At 45.9% G+C, this 27,119-nt stretch overlaps 3 protein-coding genes across 3 annotated transcripts in view; 1 reads left to right on the top strand and 2 right to left on the bottom strand. All coding sequences in view use genetic code 11, as the record gives it.

Moving 5' to 3' along the window:
• The window catches only part of EGR_09169 (hypothetical protein), a gene marked incomplete at both ends in the record, with an annotated part of 28,406 nt that extends 18,689 nt beyond the window's left edge, over window positions 1-9,717 (bottom strand). The window contains 5 exons of the mRNA XM_024498418.1: window positions 395-863; window positions 3,570-3,667; window positions 6,563-6,897; window positions 9,286-9,373; window positions 9,641-9,717. Of these exons, the coding sequence (XP_024347161.1) occupies window positions 395-863; window positions 3,570-3,667; window positions 6,563-6,897; window positions 9,286-9,373; window positions 9,641-9,717 (1,067 nt within the window). The remainder of the gene's footprint in view (window positions 1-394; window positions 864-3,569; window positions 3,668-6,562; window positions 6,898-9,285; window positions 9,374-9,640) is intronic.
• Window positions 9,718-11,117: 1,400 nt separating this feature from the next.
• On the bottom strand, window positions 11,118-21,344 carry EGR_09168 (hypothetical protein; the record flags this gene model as incomplete). The annotated part of the gene is made up of 12 exons (XM_024498417.1): window positions 11,118-11,393; window positions 11,551-11,733; window positions 12,560-12,643; window positions 12,728-12,847; window positions 13,197-13,379; window positions 14,029-14,409; window positions 16,271-16,531; window positions 17,239-17,540; window positions 17,651-17,897; window positions 17,975-19,293; window positions 19,364-19,605; window positions 21,271-21,344. 12 exons carry the CDS (start codon window positions 21,342-21,344, stop codon window positions 11,118-11,120), a joined length of 3,672 nt encoding a protein of 1,223 aa, XP_024347160.1.
• A 955-nt stretch (window positions 21,345-22,299) lies between these two features.
• Window positions 22,300-23,604, top strand: EGR_09167 (Coiled-coil domain-containing protein; the record flags this gene model as incomplete). Its single annotated transcript, XM_024498416.1, has 7 exons — window positions 22,300-22,324; window positions 22,360-22,513; window positions 22,539-22,675; window positions 22,720-22,868; window positions 22,906-22,961; window positions 23,050-23,239; window positions 23,572-23,604. 7 exons carry the CDS (start codon window positions 22,300-22,302, stop codon window positions 23,602-23,604), a joined length of 744 nt encoding a protein of 247 aa, XP_024347159.1.
• Between the last annotated feature and the right edge of the window lie 3,515 nt (window positions 23,605-27,119).

Raw genomic sequence — 27,119 nt, 5'->3', positions numbered from 1 at the left:
TTTTTCTCTCCCCAATTCGTGATGTGAAAGTCAGGTAGTCTACCAAATTTCAACGGCTCTAGGGCAATCCATTCGTCTAATTGCGACTAGAATTGGGAGGTTATCCAGTCAGAAATGTATTGGATTGAATTTTAAGTATTCTTTCAGACGAAAAGAATACAAAGGTTGTGCCAAGCACGGAAATATGAAGGATTCGAGACTGTCTGTCTGGCTTAAGCTGTTATCCCTCTATACCAGACCCTTTTCTGAGGTTTGGATAGGTGCAACACTAACTCAGAAGGGTTCAGCTTTGCTAGTCAACTTCAAGGTCGGCGTCTAAACGACAGCGAATAAGTCTAGAGAGAATCCATCAGCTTCAAGGAGTACTAATGATTTGACAAAGCAGTGAGCTCACCCGAGGATGCAATGGTAACTGAGAAGCAACAAGTTCTCAAACGATGAGGTAGGCGAGAAGACATTAGTAGACTCAGTGGTGATAGAGACCATAGTTTTGTCGTCAAGGCTACCGTCACTGCCGCCCTGATTTCGCAGGAAGGGTAGACTGATAGTGCGGAAGTAGAAGACATCGTCCAAGCCGCCCCAACGAGCGCGATACAGCGGCGAGAGGACGAAACGACGTAGCAGCGCCCCCTCAGTGGCCGAGTCAGCTATGTCCGGACTCAAGCGACTAGTGGTGGAGACTACTTGTTGTTGTGGCTGCGATGCACCACCCCCTGAACTCACTCGCCGGCGTCGCCGTTGCCCTCTGCTTCCACCATTACTGCTGCCTCCGCCGTTGCCATTCTCGGTAGTCGTCAGAGGCGGCGGTGGAGATTGACTTGCTGCGAGTCGGACCGCGCGCCACCGGTCTGCTTCCGCAAATGCTGCAGAGACAAACACTCACATACAGAACGCGAAGAAATGACACTTCCCTCGTCTTCGTAGCCGAGTGGAACCCAAATCGAACCCTAAATCATGGCTAGTTTTAAAGCACCAAGTATACTTTAGTGGCCTAGGCATAAGAGTAGCCACTAGGAACGTCAAAGACAAGGCTCAGAAAGGGGGAAGGAGCCGTATAATTAAACGACACTTGTTTTAAGGATGTAGTTAACTACATCCCCGCAAGTTTTGGTCACCGCCACATTGGTTCCGTTAACAGCCCGCGGGCGGATCTACGCCATCTTCAAGGACGCAGCAGACCTTCAAGAAATCCAGATTTTCGCGAAGGCAAAACTTCCGATTGGTAAACCAATTTTGAGCCGAAAAAATACCGCCATCATGATAAGAAATGAAGAGAACACTTCCTTTACACCCTATTTCTTCCTTTCTTCTTTCACTATAAATTTGAATTCTGAGTGCGAAATTGACTTTGCTATGTGAATGACCCGGCTCCGCCAAAAAATATCCCCTTTCAATCTCTTGAAGCTGTGCATGGGTGAACTAAAAGCGAACACAGAGCTTCCAACCTCTGAAATAGACATTCAAATTCCGCTCCCACGCGATCACTAGATTAGACGAGGAGTAGTCCGGAAAAAAAGGTGTTCAAAACACACAGTTCGTTCGCCTTATTTAGATGGCCGGCTGCCCACCCGTCCGAGAGAGTACACAAATCCAGAAACAGAAAATTCTGCAACAGGGGAAAGATAGGCAGCAGCTTGAGCATTCGAAAGTGGGAATGAGAACCTGGCAAGGTGTCCGACAGATTTTTTCTTCCTCAGGTCTACGCGACCCTCCTCCGCCTTCTAGCTTCCCTTTCCGCCTTTTTTCACGGCTGAAAGGGGTGAGAACAGAGCCAAACCCCATGACTGCAAACAGGAACGTGAGGCGATGCACTTAGACTTCGAGCCACACACAAGAGGGCGAAAAGGGGAGATTTTTCAATGGAAAAGTGGGAGTAATTGATACCATGTAATTCTAAGCTTCTAGGGCAAATTATGTCAGCTAATGATTAACCTACCGGAAGTAGCGATAACGAGAATAGCTCCTCTCCGATGAGAGAATACGATTGTCGAATATGATGATAATGACGGGGTCAGTTAAGGGGAAGGAAGTGAGCCAGAATGAAGAGGAAAAAAATTTAACCAGAAAACATCTCGCTTTAACGAGAAAGTAGAACACATGGATACCTCAATGTATTTACGTCATTCAAAGCTCAAGAAAGGGAAATAGGTGGTCAAATCAAATCGAATTCAAGAGGAGCTAGGAGATTCGGTACCCCAAACTTTTTAGACAGTACTAAATAGCCTTTGCCAACAGAAAGAAATTCTAAACGGCAGGATGAAAAAAACAGTTCTTCCAAAACCAGTCAAGTGAACCAAAGAGAAAAATGTGCGTATTATCCGACAGCATGAGGGAGAGAGGTCAAACCTGATTTGCCATTTACGACCACGAACTAACCGACAAAACAAATTTACATACATAGGTGAAATAAAGCTGCCCTTTGTAAAAGGCAGACAGAGCCACCATTGGGGGGAAATGGGGGCAAGGGGCGGAGGCAGGGAGCAAAGCACTTGTCCATCGCACTCCTTCCTACACCCCACACAACTCCCTCAGAATTAAAATAGAAAGAGGAAGAAGAGAGCTCAGGGAGGTTTCTAAACAATAGCAATTCATAATCATCAAAAGATGGCACATTGTAGTCGCACCTACCCCATCGCTCTCCTCGTGACAGCCCGCTCCACTCTCTCGTGAATAGCGTAATGATTGACTGACCGATTAGTTCCTTCAAAGAAAGCCATTTATTAGTCGTTAGGAGCTCAAAATTTTAAAGTAATTCGCATTGAATACAGTTGCCGTTCAAACTTCAAAGTTGCAATTAGGTGGTGATAATGATGAGGGGTTGTGCGGACAATAAATCTCACCAATCTAAGGCCAGAACGAAGTGAAACTAGTTGCAGCCTAACACAGGTCTGCTAATGACGGCGGCATTACCACCAGCCGGCCGTCCCCAATACCAGTACGACAAAAACAAAATGGGAGGAGGCAAGCAGCAACTGCATCGGCACTTAAATAAGCATACACCTGCCGAGTTTTACCCTGCCTTAGCATATCACGAGAGAAGAAAAAAGCGCCTCGAATGTCCACACTCCTGTTCACCTATCTATCAAACTTAATCACACAGGAAAGCTGAGATAACTGCATCCTCCAATTCTCCGTTTCCAGGAGGCGGTGCACCCCCCCCGCGTCCCCATCCTCGGGGCTTTCTGTCCTCCCTCTACCCCGAACGAGTCGAGGTGCTCATTATAGCATGAATAATTGACCTGCTAACATCGTAATGAGTAAAACGTAAAGAAGGGCGGTTTATAACATACATTAGGGGGTACAACTAACGTATGATGCGAATGAGCGATTAATTAACAGCCAAAAATGCGTGATAAAGGGACAGCAGCACTGCACAGGCCTGTCCTGCCCTGCCCTGCCCTATACACTACACGGAGTGTAAACAAATCGTGTTGGCCTTCCATGTGATTGCAGCGAGAGGAAATACACACGCACACACCTTAGGCAGGCGTAAAAATCACGAAAGGAAGAAGAAAAGTGAGAGGCACATGGAGATGTAAATGTGGACTTGCCTTCAAGTAGATGCTGACTCCAGATATCCGCATCGGGAGGGTGGACAAAGTCGCCCCAGCGTACGTCGACGAAGTTCTTAATGCCCTCTCGCAAAGATGGGTTCTTGGGAAAGTGTCTAAATGAAGGAAACAGTAGCAGTAACAGGGGAGAGGGATTTCTGGAGTGGTCAAATTAAACTTTTACTTAATTTGACGTCACGAAAGCATGCTACCTTGGCGGTACTGGACGCAAAGTAAAGTGGCAAACGTGCCCTTCTACACACTAACAGCCGGTGCGCACATCACGGACCGCTCCAGACACCGTTAATCAAGATGGCAGGCAATGGTGGCCAGTGCGTACGTGCATGAAACGGGAGCTTGGTAATAAAATGAACTTTGCTGTGGACAAAAAACCTCAAAATCGTAGATTCCTAATCGTAAAGAGCCCACTAAACACAGTGCGATAATGTGATGGGAGATCCAAAAGTAGGGAGATTTCGGCCGTGGTCATTATCATCGACCTACGGCCCCGACAGTCATTTCGGTGAGCATTCAACAAGCGCGTGAAATGCCTGATCGGCAGATAACAAACCTGCCGTAAAATTGCGGGAACAGGGAACACAATCACCAACGCTGGATGCAAATTCACTGAGGCAGATTGACTGTTGCAAGATAGCTAAACTAAACTGTCAAGCCTTCCAGCATCCGAAAATGCGTGGCAGGTATACGATTGACCCTGGTAGCAGGGATGTTATGCGAAACCATAAAAGTCACAACTTGTCTCGAACGCCCACCGGACCAGCCTAGACCCTAGAGTGGTATAAACACGAATGCGCGTGGGGAAACGCAGCCTCCCTCTTTTACTCCGGTGTAACGTCGATGTGTACACGGAGGGCCATTAGTCACCTTGTGTGTACGTGTGACTCATAGGAAGTGAAAAAAAAATTTTGATGAGCAATCCCGGACGGATGGGTCGGATGAATGAACCACTGCACGCACGAGCTGTTGGAAGAGGCTAGGAGAGAGGGAGAAGGAGAAGCTGGTGCTCACATCTGCTGGATCAAAGGTTACGGGAATTGGGAATAACATGTGATCTACCCACACGGTGACAACTCCGTCAGAGAGATACTTTCAGAGGCACAAAGTGTGTGCTTGATGCTTGTATATGTAAAAGGCGTAAAGGGGGGCGACTGTGCAAGATTTGATTTGCTTTAATCCACGATTCGTCACCTTTTGCGTATGGAGTGAGTTGTTTTCGACAGATCGTGGTGACGGTAGCGGTAGGAGGTGATGGATAGCGCTTTTCATCAGCGCTAGAAACTCCTCCATTCAGTGCGAGAGGTGGATAAACAAACACAATCAGTGATAAACTTTTAGGCCGCTGTGTTGAATGAACTATACGGGAATAACTTCAATATAATGGATGTGAGAACTGTGCCCTACAGTGTGGAACTTAAACGTTTTGTTAGCAGTCGATTTGAAGTGGCAAGCTCAAAACAGCGGAAAATCGTACAAAGGGAGGAGGAGAGGGGGCAAGAGAAAGAGATAGTCTCGCGGGAAGACATGAAATTCCCCGAAACCAAACGTACCCGCAATACCGCGTAGAAAACTCGCAGGAGCCTTTTATGGGAATGCAGAGATCGAAATCACATAAATGAAAAGAAAGCGCTCAGTATACACACATCTACGTAGGCAGTACGTGTATACTTGGATAGATTTCGCCTACAGTGGTTAGAAGTTGCGTGTCAAGCTAATATTCACCAAGAAACGAGGATCTGCCGGCGTAAGAATGTAATGCTCCGGTTGTGGGATAACACCGAAACCCATATCTCGCTAAGTCATCTCGGCCTATGTTTTAATTCTCACTAAAAAAGGCCAAAAGCCCATCCACACGCACGCACACACACGAAATAAAAGGTGTGAAATGCATTGTACTCTATTTGAAATCACCAAGTGCCGTAAATAGCACAATCGTTGGACTTGATTACCACGCAGCACACATTACAGCAAGGAATAAGGACAATGATCTTGTTCAAATGGACCCAAAAAGGGTGAAGTCAAAAAAACAACGGACTCTTGAGGCTCCCCGCGATTCATCCTCCCAATCCTCGTGGCGGACTACAAATAACACTAGTGCCAAATACGTAAGGCTTAGGATCTAGTCCCGAAGGTTAATTTTGGTGCCAACTAGGCGCCGGGCTCAACAGCATTTGAACCCCGCGACGGCCAGTCAGAGCGCCCGGCATTGAACCTAGGGTTCAGTATGACATGATATTCGGGATCTTCCTAGCATGTCGTCCCCAGGATTAATTTCAAAGCTAAATAGGTACGCTGAATTCAATAGCATTTTGCCCCCGCTACAACCAATTAAATGGAGGTTCCAATCAGGGCGTCCGAAACTACATCCAAGATCACGTGACATGATATGAGGTCCAGAATCCTAAAAGAAACTTGGGTAATTTGATTAAGGTAAAGGATCATCATCAATATTTTAAACGTACGCACTGATTTACGACTGACATATCGGAGATGGCCTGGTCGAGTCATCGGCCAATGAAATGATAGCATTACTGCCGACTAGAAACAACAAGATGGGCGGCTCAAAGCAGCGGTAAACAAAGCCATTGGAGGTAGTCCGATTAATAAGCGCGCATGGTGGTTAAAATAATTCCGTCTGTTGTAGTAAACGATTTCAATCCTGTGGAGAAGGGCTTATGATTTCAGGCTAGCATTCTAACAATGATGAAGTCTTTGAAACGAGTCACAGAGCATGGTAGGGAAGCCGGATAAGAGATCAAAAGTGATCTTATCCACATTTGTTCGGTGTAACCCAAAGGTCGAATATTTACTGACAGTGGTCTGACTTGAGGCTAGTGTCATTCAGCACATTCTGAAGGGATTCGGTAGAAGGAGTACATTCGTGAGGCGTCCCCACTACTAATCAACTCTGAAGAACACACAAATCCCTACTTCTCTACTTCTAAAGATAAATGAAAGATCGTATAAATGAATGAAGAAGCAAGCAAACTCACGCCTCATGGTAGATGACACAGCCATTCCGATCAGTGATAGTGACGACGATGTTGACAAACCACGAGGGCTCCAGGGAAGCCACGGAGGCGGGATCCACATCGGGCGGAACTACAAGACGGAAAGATTTGCATCCCACCCCTTTTGTCGCCACTGCTGTCGCTGCCTCTCCTTCCGCCGCCTCCATTTCCTCGTAGGGATAGAGGAGGGTGGGCATTTGCTGAACCAGACGCAAAATCTCCTCATCGCCTGGTACTTGATCCTTCGCAGGCGGTTGGAAACGTGAGAGATCGTGGGAGCGAAGACAGGGAACTGGAGCAACAGCCTTTTCTGCCATCTAACTGCGCTGGTGAGGGATCAAGATTAGTAGGCCAATTTGCTCTTGCTGATCTACTTATAGACTTGTGTGGCCCGGATCAATCTAAAAAGAAGCCATAAACGGCGACATTCCTACTAAGACAATAACAAAGATGCTTTCCCTAAGGAAATTCGCTAGACAACTACTGCATTAGGACCTACGCGCGTAAATTAAAAAGTAAACAGTCAAAATAGGTGCATACAAACTCAGTCTTAAACGGTAAACGGCCGGTAACATGAGATTCAGAAAAGCACAAAAGGCAGAAAGAGATCTTAGTAGTAGATGAGGAGTCAAATAACAAATGGATATAGACTTAAACTACCGAATTTATAGTGAAACGGGAAAAGTTTGTGCATGTGTATAAACACCCACTCGGAGGCGTATGCGAAGCCATGACCATAAAATCATAACTCGATGAATCAGTCACCAACATCCGTAAGACAAAGTCATTTCCGATTTAAAGACTATCTAGACTCCCTAAGACATCAAAGTGATCTAGAAACAAATTTGAGTAACCTCCCCGTCTTATTTACGCCGCGACGGCCCCATGAGCGATTCGACCAATGGGGAGGGAAAGGAATGGGCAAGGATGTGGGGGTTCAAAAGCGCGTAAACAGGTGGATGGAGTGGCATCGCGTGCGATCAGGAAAGGGGGCAGGCCGAGACTGAGGGAGTTGTGAGCGATAATGAGAAGATAAAAAGATGGGGTATGATGAGAAGAAAGTGGCAAACTTCACCTCCTAAGGCTACCAAAATTTTCGCCAATTCTCACAGGAAGAGAAATGCAGAGAAGTAAAACTAAGTGTGCGGATAATGACTTGTTCCATTTACCGGAAACAATATTTGAAATGCATGATGCAGTGAAATGATAAATAGGGACCAAATGAGGCGAGTGATCAGAGGGTTTGGATAAATCAACACAATTCAAGGTGTATTGAGAGGAGGAATGTTAAGTAATGCACAAACCAACTTCATTATAGATGCAAGGTCAGAAGCCTAAGTTATTTGAGACCTGTTTTGGGAACATAAGACGAAAAAGGTTTGATTACGAAACGTAAATAACTGATTTCGTGGCGATTGACTGAAACACAAAGACAGTACGCCCTGGACGGTTTAGCTAACCCTGGAACAGATACACATAAAAAACAAGCATGCAAATCCGGGTGTTCGTCCAGTCTTATGGCTACGACCAAATACGCTGATTCAAGGAAAAACGAGACCAACGACTAGTATCCAGCTTGGACCAACTATGTTTGGGGATGCGCTTAGGACAAGTTGAACTAAATAACAGTTGAGATTTCAAAGGGGACAATCGCATTTGAAATTTATTGAATTGATGAGAAAAACCACACCAAAAAATCCCGAGTAGCTCACTTTTGCAATAAAGTTGTGCATAGTGACAAATTAACTGCACCGCCTTTTTGCAAAGAAAGCGATTTACAGGATTTTATTCACTCCATAATCAATTAAAGTAAAACAAGCTGATTAAATTTCGATCCACATGGCAATAAAGCGCCCCGAAATTATTTAATTAGATCGCAGAGTATTGTTGAAATGGCGCATGCTTCCTATTAAATTAGGATGAATAAGCAAGAATAATCGATGGAAAATAAGGAAGCACATTTAAAAAATGTGCGCGAAATAACAGTGACACAGTGAAACGCAAAGAGCTCCCATATTAAATAGAAATGAGAAAGTTAGCCAGGTTTGTATGAGCAACAATAAGCTACAGAGCGACCAAATACGACAGTAGGTGAGTAAAATGGGGAGGGTGTTAAGAAGTGGGAGAATTTCCATTGAAGTAAGCAAAAGTTTAAAACTTCAAACCGGGTAAAATACATTAAGACGTTGCAGATCCAACGGTTAGCAATTCACAAAAAATTAAAAGGGATGGTACTCACAAGGCGCCTATAAAAGATCTCCAACTCGATAGAAAATACACATTCCGACGAGGCAGTCAACCCTGTCATTCAACTTACACCAAAATATCGAATTTAGTTCAGGCGGATAAGGAAAAGCTTACGACAAAATCACGCAGTAACAACATTTCTTGACTAAAAAACATGTGACGAATGTACTTCCCATAAAGTTAAAGAGTTTCGGAGAAAAACCCATAAGGAATCGCAGCATTAGTGCCGCAAAAGAATCGAGATAAATCGCGCCAAAGATTAGAACGCTAAGCAATCATTAGAAAATGGATAGAAGTCCGCAAATTGTAAAGTGTCAAAAGAGTTAAAACAAACCAGTCTTAAAAGAGTTCGTAGGGAGAAGTGTCAACACAACAATTTTAGTATATCTTTGCACGCTAAAGTATGCCGTCCAACATGCTACAAAGTGAGTGACAAAATAAGTGAGGGTTAAACTCACGACTAGAATTCCAACGTACACAACAAAGACACAAACGACCATTCCTCGAATAGACTCCGCGTCAAAGGTGACCTTAAAAAATGAAGTGCTTAAAACATTAACATTTTTCACGGGTTATTGAGTAGCAGCCCAGACAGGCACCTTCTACAACAATATATAAATCAAAAAATTAAGAAATATAACAAATGAGTGAAAATTACTAAACTTATCAAAACCAAGATTTTTATGATCTTATAAATGGTTGAAGCCACACATGCTCTGCATGATGCATGTTCTGAATCTGCAGATACCATGTGGATTAGAATATCAAAAGTGAAATTCATACTACAAATTCAAAAGGCTCAATTGAGGCTACCTCTCCTCCACAGCTGTGATTGGGTGCAAGCGAAGATCTATTATTGCGATCCTGGTGATTTGCACAGCGGTGTGCATGTCCGCAAGGGTAATTCAGTTCCGTCGGTTGAACTTTGCACCGTGATACGGCTTTTCGTCCATTTTAGGGGCCTTACAGCTCCTTTGGGCATTATTTTTTTTGCAGTTTTCACCGTGTTTATTTAATTCTCGGTTTAGGCAGATGGCCACTTTGTGTCTTCGGGGTTGTGTTTTCGCTGTGTGAGCTGACCTCTAGGCCATGTTAGTAGCCCTAAACCTACTTGTATGTTGAAGTGATACACTGCGCCCTAGAACTGTGCCATTTTCAGGGAAGTCTTGAGGCACTATATGTGCCGTTACCTTATCGTCGATGTGCAAAAGACCTGAGATCCACCACCCTAAGTGGTTTGTAATCTTCACCATCTGAAGAGCCCGTATAATTCAACATTGTGATTTGCATATATTAGGTCACTGCAACAGTTCCTGCGCAAGCATTTGGACAACACTACTGCTCAAACTTAGCGGAGTTAAATCACCTTCAAGCGTAAAGTATGAAATTCTGAGTGGTATTTTAATTGACAACAAAATGAGGAACACGCGATGCCCACTGAGTAAATAAGAACAACGGGCCTACCAACGCTAGCGCCGTAATCCGCTGCCTTCTCTGGCTTTTACTGGTGGCGGAGCCCACACTTGCTGGTGGACTGTGGTTTGTTCGCAATGCAGATGCCGCAAACGTTACGGATACTCTACAACAGAGACGACGGCTAATCGTAACCGTCACACCAAGAAACGGCTCAGTGCTCCACGGGTGCTGCGATGTGACAGCCCACGCCGAAAAATAAATAAACCTGCTCTCCTGCCCCCCCACACACCCTACTCCCGCGACTAGCCCCAGCGCCTAAGCACGTGCACCACCTGGCCCCTCAACTGACAGTGCAACCGAAATCCGTCAGCGTGGCTACTTAAATGGCAGGAATCATTGCTCGCCAAGCCTCCACCCTTATACACCAATTGGTAGCCGCATGCATCACCTTCTTCAGGCATTTGCCCCCTCAGTGGGTAGAACGACGGGGCATGAATCATCCAAACTTAACCCGCTGAAAGGACAAATCATGACTCGGTCAGACTGGCCAACATCTCGATTTTCATGTCAAAAATCCAACCTGAGTGACGGAATTCGCGTCAATTTTTACACGCAGTGAGCTACTGCGTCCACTAGCAGGACTCCGCTCGAGTAAGTCCAAAACGGCACGGGCGGATAGTATTCACGATATTTGAGGATGGGTGAATGGGGTGTGTGAAAGGGAGTAGCAACAACTCCAACGAGACGATGCATCGCTATAATAATAGAGGACAAACTGCAAACAATGAATGAATGGGGGACCACTCTGCTAGACAGTACTGCAATGACAGTATATGTACACGGAGGCGAAAGACCATAGAGTCGCAAGATTCAACTACGAGGGCCGAAGCATTCGGGACTGTTGAGCAGCAAACAACAAGGCGACCGCGTGTTGTTGTTGCTGCTGCTGACTCTGCACCTGCTGTTGCTGGTAGAGCGCGGCTGCCGCGAGTTGCTGTTGCACAGCGGACGAGAGGCTGTTGGGTGACGTGGCCGGCTGTGGAGCTGTCGCGGGTTGCTGCTGTTGCTGTTGTGCGGCCACAGCCGCCGCCTGGAGGGCAAGCAGCTGCTGACGCTGCTGTTGCTGTTGTGTCAAAGCCATCCCGGTGGCCTAAAACGGAGGAGGTGGTAATAATGGCATCCCCAATTCTGCGAAAGTCCAAACCTAGCAGTTCCTAACGGTAGGTGATGGAGGGAGGTGGGAAAATCCGAGCGTTACGCATATGTGATGCCTTCAGTTAGTAACAAGGTCGGAGTAAAGCCTCTACCACCCCACCGGTTAGCTGCACAAAAGAGAGGGGACTAAGACCTCCGACCTTAACACTCAGCAAGGGGTTTGGAGAAGCGGACAAAGCAGTTGAGGACAAGCAGGTGGATACATCATCAACGTCGCGCTCCCACCCAGATTGCCGAAATGAAGGCTCACAAACACGCTTCCAAAACACCTTATTCTAGCAGTAAAATTAAATTAGCAAGAGGGAGAAATGCACACACTAAAAAGCATTTTATACCTCCGTACCGACTCTAAAATGAATGCGCGTTTTTTCCCACGAGTGAGTCACTCAGATGAACCTGGATTCACAATACCCTCCTTTCATTCCCGACACGCTCGTGAACACGGAGGCAAGAGAGGACAGCCTAGCGAGGGCCAAAATTGGCCCCAGTGCCCTACGAGTGAATGGAAGCTGTCAATTCTGCATACAACGGATTTGCAAGACAGGAGAATCCAAATGTGGGCGGGAGCACTGGTGCATCATAACAGACACCCAGCAGTGCCGAAAAGTTCCACTACCTCAAAATTTGCAGGTTGAAAATGAAATGACTGCAATGAAATTGGAAAGTAATGGCAAAATTACACCAGCAGTCATTCAAAGCAAAATTGGCATCCCATTAAGTTTTATCGTGAATTAATGGGCATACGGGGAGAAACGTGGGTGGCAAAAATCCGAGCAAATATATGGGGGACCTCTGCCCTCCTTCCACTCCTCTTCAAAAAAAAGGATTCCTGACCCACTTCGATAGAGGTGGACCTTTGTACAAAAAACGCAATTCCAAGGAAAGACGCGAAATTCTTGACGAGTGAAGAAGGATTAATAGCAATGCAATGTATTTCAATCATTGTGCATGCAAATTACTAGCGGGAAGCACAACTACATGTTAATTTATTCGAATCCAATAAAGCAGTGACCTCTGGAATTGTAGGCGATTTTGAGAGAACAAAAGATTAGCGGTCGAAAAGGAGTTGGAAATTACCGAACAATAACAACAACATATCACATCGGGAGGCACCACGTTTACATCAACAGGCTGGTGAACCGAACCTACCCCGCCAGCCCATCCCACTCCACGCGACTCCCGCGCCTAATTTGAGAGCCGGCATGGCCAACTGGCAACCGTCAGTGTGACTACCGAAACGACAGAAATCAACGATCATCAAGAGTGTACCATCATGCCCTGCTGGACCATCGCACACACCAAACCTGCAAGGCATTTGCCCCCCCCTCCTTCCATCCCAGTGGGTGGAAAGACGAGGCACGAATCACCCGCTTTTGCCCACATGTTGATCTATCGAAAGGATAGTCTACACCTAAAGCGAATGCATCGACGGCCTGAGAAAATGTAACTATTTTTAGGAGGAAAAAACAACACCCTAGGTAGATTGGAAACGACTTAACGACAACAGAACACAGCATGAGGTATCACGGTCACGTCAGGTTGTAGAAGTGGGGTTTCTTCCTCCATGGACCGAAATCACCTCAACATGGAGTCGAAATGGAACGTTTCCCTGTCTGTGAACTGCGAGTACAACTTGGAAGAGAGTTGCGGAAGTAACGCCTTATTCGCAAAAGAATTGAAGAAATTAATGTGAGGACACAACCAGAGTGAAGTTTTGACCTCAAATTTTACAACCGACCTCAGTTGTCACGAGCAGCCTAAAACTCCCGCAACACGAACCCACACCGCGTTGAGCGCCTTCGACTGCAGGTACGAACGCGTCGCCTACGTTGGCGATGCCACAGCGCAGAGTAAGCTTCCAGTACTTGAGCTCTGGCTCGTATATTACCACTAAGGCAATAGCAGATGCAAGATGTTCCATCTTGAAGCTAAAAAGCCGTTTTTGTGGGCAGGAACCACCTCTCTTTAATGCATCTTCGTAACCTTCACCCGATTACCACCCAATCGTTCTAAGGGACTTACAGGGCCTAGCAACGAAACATTGCACAAAGTTCAAAGTTCTCGCACCTAACAAAAGTACAACAATCACGTGAATGCCTTGCCTTTTTCATCAACCGAGATCGCTCCCGCATCCACTCAAAAGCCAGACAAATCGCTCAAGACCGCCTCTTTGACTATGACTACACACCAAGTAAAAATAATAGACGACCGGACACACCCTTAAACTGTCACTACGTGAAAGCTTTCAAAAGGCATTTAAAGTACACACTGGCTAGTAAAGATGAAACGAACCCGAGGTTTACTAAGGCCATCTGCGCAAATTTCTGGCGAGCGGTTTACGTGAACTTTTGACTCTTCTCGGAGTGGTCGCGCATTTGCAAACAGTCCTACAAAGACCTTTTACAAATGCAAACTTTTTTGTCACTAAAAATGTTCCCGTAACCGATCTAAGTGTCCACATGGTCAAGCAAAAGCTCGCTAGTCCTTCAAAATGAAACAATATAAAGTTGGTGGAAGCAGCGTGGGAATACTGACTAACACCGTTAACGCGGAGAATCGCAATAACTCACACTAGCGGAAACCATAGCGGCCGCATTGATCTGTTTCTGAAGCTGCTCTTGTTGGAATGCTTGATTTCTCTGTGCCGCAGCCATAGCAGCAAGCATCGTGGGAGACTGCGAATTGGTGGCATCAGAGCCAGTAGGCGGTTCAGACGCTGATAGAGCACCGTTTGTCGAGTTGGTGTTGGCTACTGCTGCTGCAGTCGTCGTTACGGGAACACTGGCGGGGGGAGCAGCAGCAGCTGCGGCAGCGTTGGATGGCGCCACGGCGGGTGTAGCAGAGGACGCGGCCACCGCGGTGGCATAAGCTGCTGCCTGTTGCTGCACCTTCATTTGCAAGAGCATTTGGATCTGCTGTTGCTGCTGTTGTTGAGCCGCAGCAGCCAGCGCCTTTACGTGCAGCAAGGGGGGAGGGGAAGAAGGGAGAAAAAGAACTGTTAGGGGTTTCCCGGCGAAATGACAGACGAGAAAGTGGTAGTGAGAAAGAGGATTGCAATTACGGGTATATTGCCTAGACGCACACACAGGCACAAAAGAAAGAGATAGGACGTAAATCTGAGAAGCCAAATATGGGTAATCATGCGCTTGCATTCTTCCATAACTTACCGTCGCCCTAGGAAACAATAGTAGCAATAATCTCTTAACTTGCAGTGGTTAGCGGGTGAGAAGAAAGTGACTTTTACCGCAGGGGAATGGGGTTGGGGAGAGGTGCAAACGGTTTTACCAAGACCGATGTCGAGGCGCGGGGAGGGGAGAGAGGCATCACTAACAAATATGAACAAATACATATCTAATTTAAAAAATGAGAACGCGTGGGAATGAGAGGGGGGGGGGGGTAATCAACACATACCAAAAAGGGGAGAGGACAAACTAAGCAGTTACCTGCAAACTTCAACGAGTGGATATGTGAGGCTGAAAGGCTACAAGTGCGAAAGGAGAGTGAATTTTGGATCAAAATACGCGATGACGTTTAAAAACCACAAAGCTAGTTACACGAATTGTGTGACGTGTACAGACATACACACACACAACACAAAGGCGAGTTTAAAGACCTCCAGTAAAAGCGTATTCTACTCATTTAGGGATGGCGCAACTTATCATGCGGTGCTGGATGAGTAAAAAAGTTGTTAGAAAATGCCAAACCTGCATTCATTCATTCCTTCATTCGGGCAAAATCAAAGCGTCGAGGTGTACGTGTGGGAATGAATTAGAGGGGAAGGGGGGAGGGGAATTAGAGGGCAACACCACTGGCTTACGTATATACTACACTACCCTAGCGAGCTGCAACTCCTTTTTTGATGAAAAAACTCTAGAACTTTGCAGGAGGTAGGTGTTACGACGCCTGAGAGAAATTTTAAATGGGGGAGGGAAATTGGATGAAATACAGGGGCTAAATAATGCACCAGAGCTTACCAAACCGCAGTAGTTCGGTTCTAGGAGACACACACAGAGAGAGCGAGTAAGGATTAAGAAGTGAAAGGATAGTGGAATTTACGCGTGTGAGAGAGGGGAGTTCCGAACAAGTGCTGGGAAATGATAAATGACAAGGCGATTAAGGCAACGCCGCACGAGCCTTCATGCCGCACACACCAACTAACTGTGAGCAATACAACCCGCATTTGAGAGAAGCACATGCAACAACAAAATGGCGATGGCAATGCAGACAGAGCATTTCACCTCACTTTCTGTTGGTGCACTTCTAACCCAAGTGATGGGAATCAAGTCCACGCCTTGGACAGATAAAAGTACTGTTTTATCTACACTCATCTACTTGTTGCGTTGCCTGCGATAGTGGTTGCAACGGCAAAAAGAAGAATGAGCTCCGACATCATTAGACAAACAAAGCCGGGGGGTGTGCAAGCACGCAAGGTTCAAAATAAACATGAACTGTGGAGGACAAGGGAGGCAGGGGGACCGAAAATAAACAAAAGGGGGGTCAGAGGGGGAGGGGAAAGACTGGGTGGAGGGTTGCATTAGGGATGCAGGGGTTACGGCGGATAGTAGGAGGGAGCGCATGCTCAGGGAACGCACATATAGGAGGAGCAAACGCTTTTGGCAGTTGGTGTCATCTAGACGTTAGAGATTATGTAAACAAGAAAGAGAGAAGAGGACGATAATAATCACACCGGTACAAAAAATGTAAACATCCAACTCAAATCTAATGCTCATTTAGGCTGGTAAATACTACTTAATAGATAGTATCAAACCGTCCTAGGCATATTGCTATGGGGAGTAAGTCGGAGAAGCACACCTGTTGCTGTCTTTGTTGAAGAATCGTTTGAATAACAGCCTGTTGTTGTTGCTGCTGCGCCGCGATCATGGCAGCGGCGGCGGCAGCACCGGTGCTGTCAGCATGGGAAGCAGCAGCGGCAGCAGCTGCTTGATGCTGCTGTGCAGCAAGGAGTAGAGCTGCTTGTTGAGCTGATTGTACCTGGTGCTGCTGAACTTGTTGTTGCTGCGCTGCTATAATGGCGCTATGTTGATGTTGTTGCAGAGCAAGCATTTGCAAGGCCTGGGTGAACAAAAAACAACACTGCTAAGGCAACGATCCCAGTCAGAAGACACGCTACAAGGAGTTGGGAGAGGGTTAAAGGGGAGCCAACAAGAGGCACAAGAGGCGTTTTGGTGAAGCGCACAGGAATGAATGAGTAGTGGTGAGAGTGCAGTATCAGGAAGATTCAAGAAGGCGCTTTTGATCTAACCTGCATTCCTCAAAGCAGTGCTCATCTACTAAGTGAATTTCGCCACCAGGCACTCACCCACGAAAGACGACTTGTATGCGAAGCATAATCACTACAGAATACCGTCCCCAGGTGAATCTTTTCAAAGCAACTTTCCAATAGACTTCGTCAAAATCTACCAATCGCACCAGGGTAATCAGATTTGGAAATCATGCCGCCGCCACCATGGTATTCTTTCTCAAGAGCTGACCACGCCTATTGCAGGAAGTTCTGCCTACACCACATATGCTACCAGCATAGAGACTCGTATGCGCTCTACAACTTTGAAGATGACTCGGTAGACGCACTAGGACTAGTGATCACCTAAACTTTGACTGAGGGATGGCTACTTTACCTTCGTAAAAGCAACGCGGTGCGTAGTAAAGCACATTGAAAGACTTCTTTATCAGCTTGATTAAAAAAGGTAACTTATCTTTTAAAAATCTAATTTACCCACAAAATAAATACCCTAATGCCTGAACTTGGGGGAAATTTATACCTGCTGTTGCTGCTGCAAGGCAGTGGCAGCCTCAACTTGCTGATGTTGCCTAATAATGTTCTCCAAGGCTAACGCTTGATCCATAGCTCCGGACAGGAGACAGATTTGTTGTCTCTGCCTCAACTGATCAATCACAGAGAAGTGGCCGACCGTGGCAGGTAGCATGGCGACCGACGCCGTAGTGGCGGGCTGGACAGCAGCCGCAGAGGCTACAGCAGCCGCCGCGGCAGCAAGCTGCTGCTGCTGGCTCGCCTGGAGCTGCATTTGCTGACGTACATGCTCTTTGGCCTGTTCTTGCAGAGCTGCATACAAAAAATACTTATTAAGGCGAATGGTAATAAAACCCACACTAAGCCACACGCACACGCAGACCACCAAGAAAACATTTAATTGCAAAGTTAGGCAAGTATACCTTTGTACTGATCATCCTTTTCGGGTGGAGTCATAAAATCTGCCTTGATCTCCTCCTGCTTCTTTGTGCCCTCACTAACTGCCCTCTCGGATTTCCTTTTGGCACCAACATGAGCCTTCCAGTTGTTGCTATTAGCATTATTGCTGGCGTTATTGTTATTGTTAGGCGGTGCAGTGGGATTGGTCGACTTTAAAGGCGGCGAAGAGTCCACACTCAAGCCCAGCTTTTTGGCCATGTCTGGGGGCACCTGAAATGAGTAAGTAAATTTAGTTCTCAGCGAGTCTCAAACCAAGAAACTAAATGTCAAACTTCTCAAAAGCCCACCTGCGGACCGATGTAGTTAGAATCAGGTTCTTTTGTGGCCTCTACCTCCTCTTCATTGCTCTCCTCCTTGACTTCTGGTTCCTCCGTTTTCGGAAGTGCTGGTGGTGTAGAAGGTGGACTAGGTTCTGTCCGTCCAGTTATCTTTCGAACAGCTGCACTAGCTGCCGCTGCAACCGCTTCCGAGGGTTTGTGGCCACGAATGAAACTGCCCTTGTTTCCTAGTGGTCGAGAGAGGCGAGTTTCTGCGGGACTAACCACGCCAGCTGCCGTGACACCACCGGAGTTGCGTTGATTCACAGTCCGACGACACACCGGAGGAGGCGGAGTTCGAGAAGCATCTCGTGAGTTTGGCGTGCGAGATCGCTCCGAAGAGGTATAGCGGCCGCGCCGGCTGTGGGAGGAGTAGGATCGATATGAAGATCTCCTTCGGTAGGAGCCGCTGCTACGTGAATACCTCCGCCTTCTACTTCCACGTCCTCTACTCGACGAACGGGAGTAAGAGCTTCGAGAGTAAGAGGAGGGAGTAGAGGACCGACGATGACGACGACGACCATGTCGTCGACGACGTCGACTACGTCTACGACGGGAGTAAGATCTAGAGGAACTGCGACTACTGCTACTGACTGAAGACGAAGTGGAGTAGGACCTCCGTCGAGAAGAATAGGACCGAGAGGAATAGCTTCGTCGGCGTGACGAACAGGAAGAGGAAGACGCACTGCCAGAGGAGGCGGTGCGAGAGCGCCCACGCGAATGGGAACGCTTACGTGAGACACTGCTATCCTTCTGCGTTTTCTCCACCCCACAATTACTTTCAGGTGTTTTAGCGGACTTTTGAACGGCGGAAGGTGGGGTTGACGGTTTGGCAATTGTCTCCTCAAAATCGCTGTCACTGGAGTCCCAAGTTGACTTAGCCGTGCCTTTCGTCACCTTGGTAACAGGCGCGGGTGCAGCAGCGCATGGGGAGGAAGCAGAAGCTAGGTTTTTTTTGCGTTCGCTGTGCACAACAGGTGAGGACGCGGCGTGGGCACGAGGAAGAGTGGCTGGAGAAGTGCGTTTAGGTGGGTGTGACTCATCACCCCCATCAGAACTGTAAGCAGCCACCAGTGTGTCCGATATCGGAGACTTTGTGATCTTTCTTTTACGATCTTTTCGGGCTACTGCCTTGTCTTCTTTTCCATCGTCATCCTCCTCCTCCTCATTTGATTTTCTATCCAAGCGTTTTTTGCTACTCCTTTTACGTTCCTTATCCCTTCTTTTCTTCTTACGAGAACGACGCTGGTCCTTTGGAGAACTTTGGACGTTAGTTACAACAGTATCATCTATTTTTAAGGAACAACCCTCGTGTTAGATGAAGCAATGCTTTAGCACCTTAAAATGTACCAAGTATACCTCTTTCGTCACCTAACTTATCCTTCTTGCTGTAAACAACATCCCCAGTCTTTTCGATCTTCGCATCTTTAGAATTCGTAGGGCTCTTACGAGGTCGTTTTGGACTGGGCGTAGCTTGTTTTGCAAACGGCCTTTTCGACAAACGCTCCAAAATTGGAGATTTCTCAAACACCGATGGTGGTTCCTGCAGGGCCGCTGTACTCCGCTTTATCGGAAACGAAAGAGACGCGTCTTTTGACGTCCTTGAAAAAACAACAAACAGAAGGCCATTTAGAAGGAATGTTGCCGAATTTAATGACGATACAAATATAACAACGCAAACGTGCTTTTTAGCAAAAAATGAACAGGTGTACAAGTAACACAGGTTGAGTATGGGCATGCTGGCTAATCAAAGCAGTCAGTTTAACCTGCACATACCTTGCCCAAAGTATAACACTCCATCAGTATCTGTTTAATCAAGTTCATATAAAAGCTTGGAATGAAAAATATGTACATCAATCAACTCTAACCTCCGACAATGTCACACTTGCTTTGACTCACAAATATTGCTCCCAAAAGGAAACTCACTCGTGATTGATAGTGTGAAGAGATCCACGCGATGAAACGCTCTAACAGCAGAAACAAATATTAACTTCTTGTCAGATCAAGGGGAAAGTGGGACCGCAAAATCGAAACTCACATGATCAGAATTCCCGTCGGATTTAGGCGCTAAAATAAAGGGGAATGCGTGTTAAACAAACGCTGTTTGAATAGTAGGCATGGAAAACGAAGATTTCAAATCACAATATGGCACGGGTTAGAGAGAGGAATGCGAAAGAGCAGGGGATTGTGACACAGGAGAGTTAAAAAAAAAATGCGGAAGTACTCGAGACCGAATAAAAAGGCGTGCCAATGGCTCGGGGGAACAGCCAAACTCAGCGATTTACCACCATCGGCTTACGCACAGCGCACATATCTAGTCAGGAGAAGGGATCAACAATTAACCAGGTAACGTCTAATACACGAATACATGCCGGAGTAGGGAGCTCAGAAGTCACATATTTGTAAATACGCTAGGGGCAATAGTGGAAATGTAGGAAGCTGTGTACGGGTGAAGAGTCAAAACATACCCCAATGGCAGGACATAAGCTAAAACTTAAACTTTCATTTAAGGCATTGGCACAAAATTGAGAAAAAAATGGTGTTAATTTTTTAGGAAAAAAACACACGATCCACTTCTGGAAAAACAGAAGACATCTACTTTAAAAAACACGAATCATAAAACTTTGTTTGATTCGAACACCCAAAGCAGCCAGCTTACCAATACTACAATCAAGCTAGTTATGAATAAACAAACAAATGATTAGCATTTACGGCATTTTTAGCTTAAAATGCCACTATAACTACTTAGCAAGAGTAGCCTCATAGCTTTGCAGTTTAACGTTGACGATAAATTAGAGATCTACTGATCATTCTTGCAGGTAATATATGTCTAGCACCAAGGTTAGGCAACCCGCAACAAAGTATACAGGAAATGCAATCATAGAAATCAGCACTTCAAGCCCAAACAGCATGAATCCCCGTAGAAAGAACGGAAGCAATTAGTCAGTTCTTACGGCCAAAATCATTGAGCATTTATAATCTTCAATCAGAAACAGCAATCAATGAAAAACGCTGGGATGAATGTTAAAAAGTCCCGTTAAGTGGCTTCATAACATTGCGCGCATTTTAGTTAAACGAAAGAAAGCGTCCTATCATATATATTTAAAATACAAAGTACGGCAAGCCACAATAAACACCAATACATTTGGCAGTGCAAAAACTACATAAAAGCATGCAAAAGGCATTCCAACTGGCATTACGTGAGGCTTATATCTGAAAGTCATAGAAAGTTAAACACTGAAGAAGCTCGTTTATTCGGTACACACTTATGGTAGCGCCGATTTCGCGAGCGCGACTTACTCTTCGCAGACCCCGAGGGGCCAGAACGTTCAGTACTCATTCAGAGTTCAAGATGTCGTCGGTACAGGGGAAATGTTAAAAGTGTTGCAAGTCACCATTATTTAAACAATTCAACTAAAGGAGATATAGTAACAAGTTTACAAACCATTTTCTAATAGAGATTTGCATTGCGAAAAATGTTTACAGAGGTAAATTTAAAATAAGGCTCAGTAACATTAGAAATTAAAATCGCGTAGAGTAATAAAGGAAAGTTGGTTTTCGAAATGAAAAGACACCAGTGCCACGGTAAGCATATTTTTCACCCTATGCGCAGGTGAATGGTAAATCCGCCAGGCGAATCTCACTCGCATTAAAGTATTCAATTAGGTGAAGTAATGTATGAAATGGATATATTTTTCAAGCAACTAAATGCAGTGCTTTTACTAAAGTCATTTGAGGTCACTCTTCTTTAAGGCAATATAGTGTAAAACACTTTTATAAGTTTTTCGACTAGGAATTCTTTTGGCAAGAAACTTCTGATGTGCATTCATTCTTAAATTGAAGAAAACCGTGTTAGGATTTATCAAGGTTTTTGTTTCTGACCTGTTTGCATTGTGCTGCATTTGATTGGCTATTGCGATGTTAGAATAATCTCTACCCTCACGATTTATGTCGACGTGGGCTATTTCGTCTATTTCCGTCCCCTTTTGCGGTGTTGTCACGACAGCTTATAGCTTTAACTCAGGTCATACATAACTTAGCACGTGCTTAGTTTATTTAATTAGGTTGAATAAGTTACATCGAACTTTCGTCTGGTTTTTTCTTCATTTGATATTTAGAGTAACACTTGGGTGTGTTGCACGTTATATATGGGCTAAAGTTTCTCTTATTATTATTGTTTGGCTGTGAGTGTGCTTCCGCGGTTTTTAGTCCGGTACTTGTTCTCTTGCAGGGAGTGTGTTTAACAAAACTGACTTTCTCTCTGTCAAACGCATACTTTCTACTATTCTGCTGCAATGAAAAAGCCAGCTAAGAAACGCTGTAAGTTGTTTTCAATTATATTTTGCTTTTCGTAGCCCGGAGACAAGGCATCAAGAAAACGCGAATGAAGCAGGAAGCCAAACACAAAAAACCCGAGCCCATTAAACCCATCCTCTACACACGACGTTTGAAATCACGAAAGCAAAAGAAGATCAAACAGATTGCTCCGCCCCTTTGTAGCAATGCACTGTAGGTTTTGCAACCAGATTCTTAGTCCCATCATGAGAGACCCCAAATTTGATGATGATCCTTTTGATGATGATGAACAGAAGGCTCCCTCGAGTTTTCGTGATATGATGAGGCGTATAAATGACATTAAAGGCCATCGAAATCCATATCGATACAGCTCAAGTACTGTTGGTTTTGGATCCGCTTTAATTAAATTGCATTAACAGACGAGGGTGATACAAAGGGCATGCGTTCGGAACCACCGGATATTATTCCCAAACAGGGCGAGAAGGAGACAGCCGAAAGCTACGCGCGGCGCTTGAACCGTTGTGTACAGGACGAGTTAGTGAAGATAACTGTAGCGAAAAAGGATAAGGTATGCGATCCTCCTCCTTGACTGGTCTCCATATTAGGCTCCTCTTGTCGATCCCGAAACACATAAGTCTACAAAGACCAGGAAGGCACTCAAGTAAGTCATATTTTGGTGAACTTAGCTTTTTCTTTGTTTACGTCATAGGGAATGAGGAAAAAACAGCTCTTTCTTTATCTTTATTTAGGCGCCTGGCGGCAAAGAAGGAGATGAAGAAGGTGTTTAGAATAGAGAAGAATCTAACCGGTTTTGAGCACCTTAAGGACAGTGTGAAGTTTGGTGAAGTGGTCCAAGGTCCACCGGTGTTGAAAACGAAGCCGAAGAAGGTTGGAGGCGGTTCCACGTCGAATGACCTCACGCTAACCGTCGGTCGTCGAGTCCGCCCTACCTAGAGATTTGTCAAGTGTTGAAGCAGCTGTAAGTAGAGCAGTGTCGATTTGTTGTAACACAGCCATCGCGCCTTTATCCAGTGACATTTCATTTTGGTGTCATTTGATTACACTTGCCGGGAAGTTTTAGGAAACCTTCTGTTAAAAGAGGGTACACTTGACTTGAATTATTGACTTATCAGTAGGTGAAAGACGAGTACGTCGAGAGAACATCATACTCGAGGGTGCGAATGGTGGCGTGTTTGCATAATGCCATGTGTGATACGCTATTTGTTATGATCACATTCCACTGAATGCCTTTTTTCCTTTTCACTTTCTAGGAAGATGGCTGCGTCAGGAGTATGACCCCTTAATCTGTACAAATAATTACTGTAAAGTACTTAAGAAACTATTAAATTATGGTATCAGGCTTTTAGCCGTTCTTTTTAAAGATGTGATTGTCATTTATTTTGGGTGGGAATTCATGTTTCGTGTTTATGCAACATGCCTTGGTCGCAAATGGGAGAGGCAGAAACGCTCTAAATCGTCGGCTTTACTGCAATACCACGCGTTTCATTCATTTGAAGGCGTTGACATTAAATGGTTAAAAGTTACGCCCATTTGAAGTGCAAATGCGGTGAATGAATACAGCGAGCTCCGGGTATTCTGAATTCACCACCTCGGTAGACAGATGACTGCCTGTGTCGAAATTTGCAATGTTAATAAGAGAATTTTAGGATTTCATGAATTCCTCATTTTACGGGTAAGTGGTATCAGCAGTACCGTTTGCGGAAGGCCCCTTGCACGCAGGTTTCGTATTTACTCGCCTGGGTAAAGTGGTGAGCGTTTATGTCAGCTTGAAGAGGCATTAGGTTCACACGTCACTGTGGCATTAAAAGTTGACTTGGGAAGTACAAGTAGCCGTGCACATCAAATAAACTTGGTTTTTTTACGGTGAGGTTCTCAGGACTTATAAAGGCGTTGCTGTTGTTCAAGCCATATCTTCACAGGGAGAAATGCAAGTGTGGAGGCAGCCTCACGCCTGGAGGAAGGTAGAGATGGGCATTGCTTGCAGATGTGGCTCTTGATTTCATTTTCCACCTGGAAACCAGACCTATCCCCTGTCAGGTCTTTTTGCACACCACCATCGGTGATCATAACAACAATTGTCTCATCCAGGGTCGTCATGTTCATGCTATAATTTATTTAACATTTTTCGTTGTACCGACGTTTTGGATTCGTACAACGATGCGTGATTGCATAACTCGCTGGTAGAAGAGTCCTACAAGTTGGTGAATTTGAAATATTCGGGCTTGGTGGGGCCCAAATCTTTGTCATTGAGGACTAGTTTCGGGGTTATTCGGTACATTCGAGCCTTTAAAATCCAAATTTCAGCATATTTTGAACCACAACAATTGATAAACAACCGTCGACCTTTGATAGATACGGTAGATTATTCTCTTCAAACGCAGCATTCAGAGTCTCTTGGAAGCGTAAGAAGTCAGAGAGGCATTGCGGAAGACATGCTACTGGCTTAGGGAGGCTGCAATGCGGAGACTTAAATGGCCCCGAGTTAAACAAGGGCATTGCATAACCCCTCTTCCCTGTTGAGCGTCGTCCCCGGCACTTCCCTTGACCAACCAACCGCCTTGGATTCGCGTGCAGCTGAGAGGATATTTTGATACCAACGTCACTTATGCATCTCGGCACTGGATGCTTCATCCTGTTTGGGGATTGCATCGGGGAAGAGGGGAATGCGCCGTCATACTTCTGAGAATTGGATGATGCTCTACAACGAAGTCATCTCGTATCCCCATCGCTGGTCGTGAGAGCACTGGCTTAAGAGCGGAGTCACTTGATGCAAGGTGGTGTTTGAAAGAGCATCATGGAGGTAGGGTTTCGCATTCCTTCCTCTTTGCCACTGTTCTCACTTCACTGCGGTCTAGCTATCTCTCCATCTGGGTTCTATCCAGCCAGGAAAAAGGTGGCGGAGGTGTCTCGTGTTCCCTTCACTGACATCTTCATACAGCTACGGTAGGCAAGTCAGCGAGATGCTTTTCAAGATGATTCGAGGCTAGTGTTGCTTCAGTTGTTAGCAGCCTTCCTGCAGACAACGTGACTGGGGTTGTTGTCGAAGGCGGAGGTCATTTCTATCCCCTTCTGTTAAACATCTTCACAGACTTGTGCATCAGCGGCAGATCCTCCCCTCCCCCTTTCAGTACTTCAGAATCAGGCTCACTTGCCGCTGCCACGAATGCAGCGCACCGAGTCTTGCCTGCAAATGGCAAGTAGTAGTAAACCCCGGAATGTGTTTCATTCAAGTGGGGCCAAGTCCTGCCCTTTACTTGACCGTTCGAGAGGTCCCCTGCCAACTCTCACCTTTTCCTTTTTTTCAGATTAATTTGGCTCCTGACTCGAGATTTCTTAGGTGGCGGCGATGATTCACTTACATACCACATGGTAGTCGCCCGCATGGAGGGACCTGGAGTAACATAAATTTTGTCTAATGTCCGATGATGGAGTCGTGAGGGGGCGTCTAGACAACAAATTACTTCCTCGATGATCCCTTCACTTCCCACCCATCAGCCTTCAGATGGCTGCTAATGACATGAGGCGTCGGGTCTGTCGCTGGTGATGCCTTGTCCTTCTCCTCTTCTCTACATCAATACGTAGTTTTCTTGCGTATTAGCTTGGGTTATAGCTACTTTAGGGTAGGTCTAGGTGGAATGAGAGAGACCTCGCTTGATGTGTGCAGTAGGCGCACCTGGTCTAGGAGAAAAAGGCATCCCCAATCACGCTAGACTGCTAATTGAGCGAGATCAAGTTCCAGGTAGTCCCAACCGATCCCAAGTAGGTGCCTCCTCCACCGCACTGAGGGGGAAAAACTATCTCAGCCCTCCCAATGTTGCTTTTGAGCCGGTTCCACTGAAAAAAGCGAGTGGCCTATGAAATCCGGATGCTGCAAAGTGCAGCCTAGCTTACGAATCCTCTCCAGGCACAGTTTGTCATGCAGAAGGTGCGACAGCTTGAGACACTACCACTAGTAAGTAGCTCAACATGCCATCTTGAATTCTGTCTCGCAGTTCACAGCATTTCAGAGGAGGACCCATGATGACCAAGGAAAAGCAGCCCCTAGATCAGTGATGAGCTCTAATAACACATTCTAAACCACTCCCAGACGTGTAACCCGTCCGAAGGTGGCTTAGAGGGTGAAAATCCCCTATTAGCTTTTTTAGGCACCTCAGGATTGCAGCTTTAAAGCTTCCGACACCCGTAGACCGTGAGGGGGGCTAGCACTGGTTTCACCCGAATCCCCTTGTGAAACTCACTCCCGCCTTAGAGTCAGTGAGTCAGCCAACCTTCAGGGAGAACAAACTGGAAAATTGCCAAATGAGGGACAAAAAAACTAAAAAACAACCACACAAACATGCTTCCAACAGCTCTTCAAAGAAGCACAACCAGCCCCACCGAAACAGACTACCAGTGCAAGGTAAAAGAGAATCTGACACACAAATTAAGGCATTTAAATGAGAGTTCACGACTGCATTACATATGCGGGTACTTAAAATCTAACACGACAAGAAAGGAGAGATAGAGAGGGCAAGGGAAAAGAAACGAGAAAACCAAGCTCTCCCCACCCCCTCCACCTTGCTCTCCTCCCAACTACTATCGAGTGGGTGGGGGGGAGGAAGGGTATGAAAAGATGACACAAGGGACGGAACATTAACATTGCACATCTGCCGCAAGATACAGATGCCGCCTTAGGAGAAATAGTGAAGAGGATAAATGGGTGGCCGAAGAAACGCGGCCAGTCAAAATGCATAAAAAAGGCGGAGGATAAGAGGAGACGGGGTGATTCGATGAGATTTTGCGTCCACGGGTCCACATC

This window comes from Echinococcus granulosus (assembly GCF_000524195.1).
Source record: "Echinococcus granulosus chromosome Unknown EG_S00135, whole genome shotgun sequence".
Classification (NCBI taxonomy): domain Eukaryota; kingdom Metazoa; phylum Platyhelminthes; class Cestoda; order Cyclophyllidea; family Taeniidae; genus Echinococcus; species Echinococcus granulosus.
Note: the sequence above shows the minus strand (reverse complement) of the source record. Positions and strands in the feature narration are given on the sequence as shown.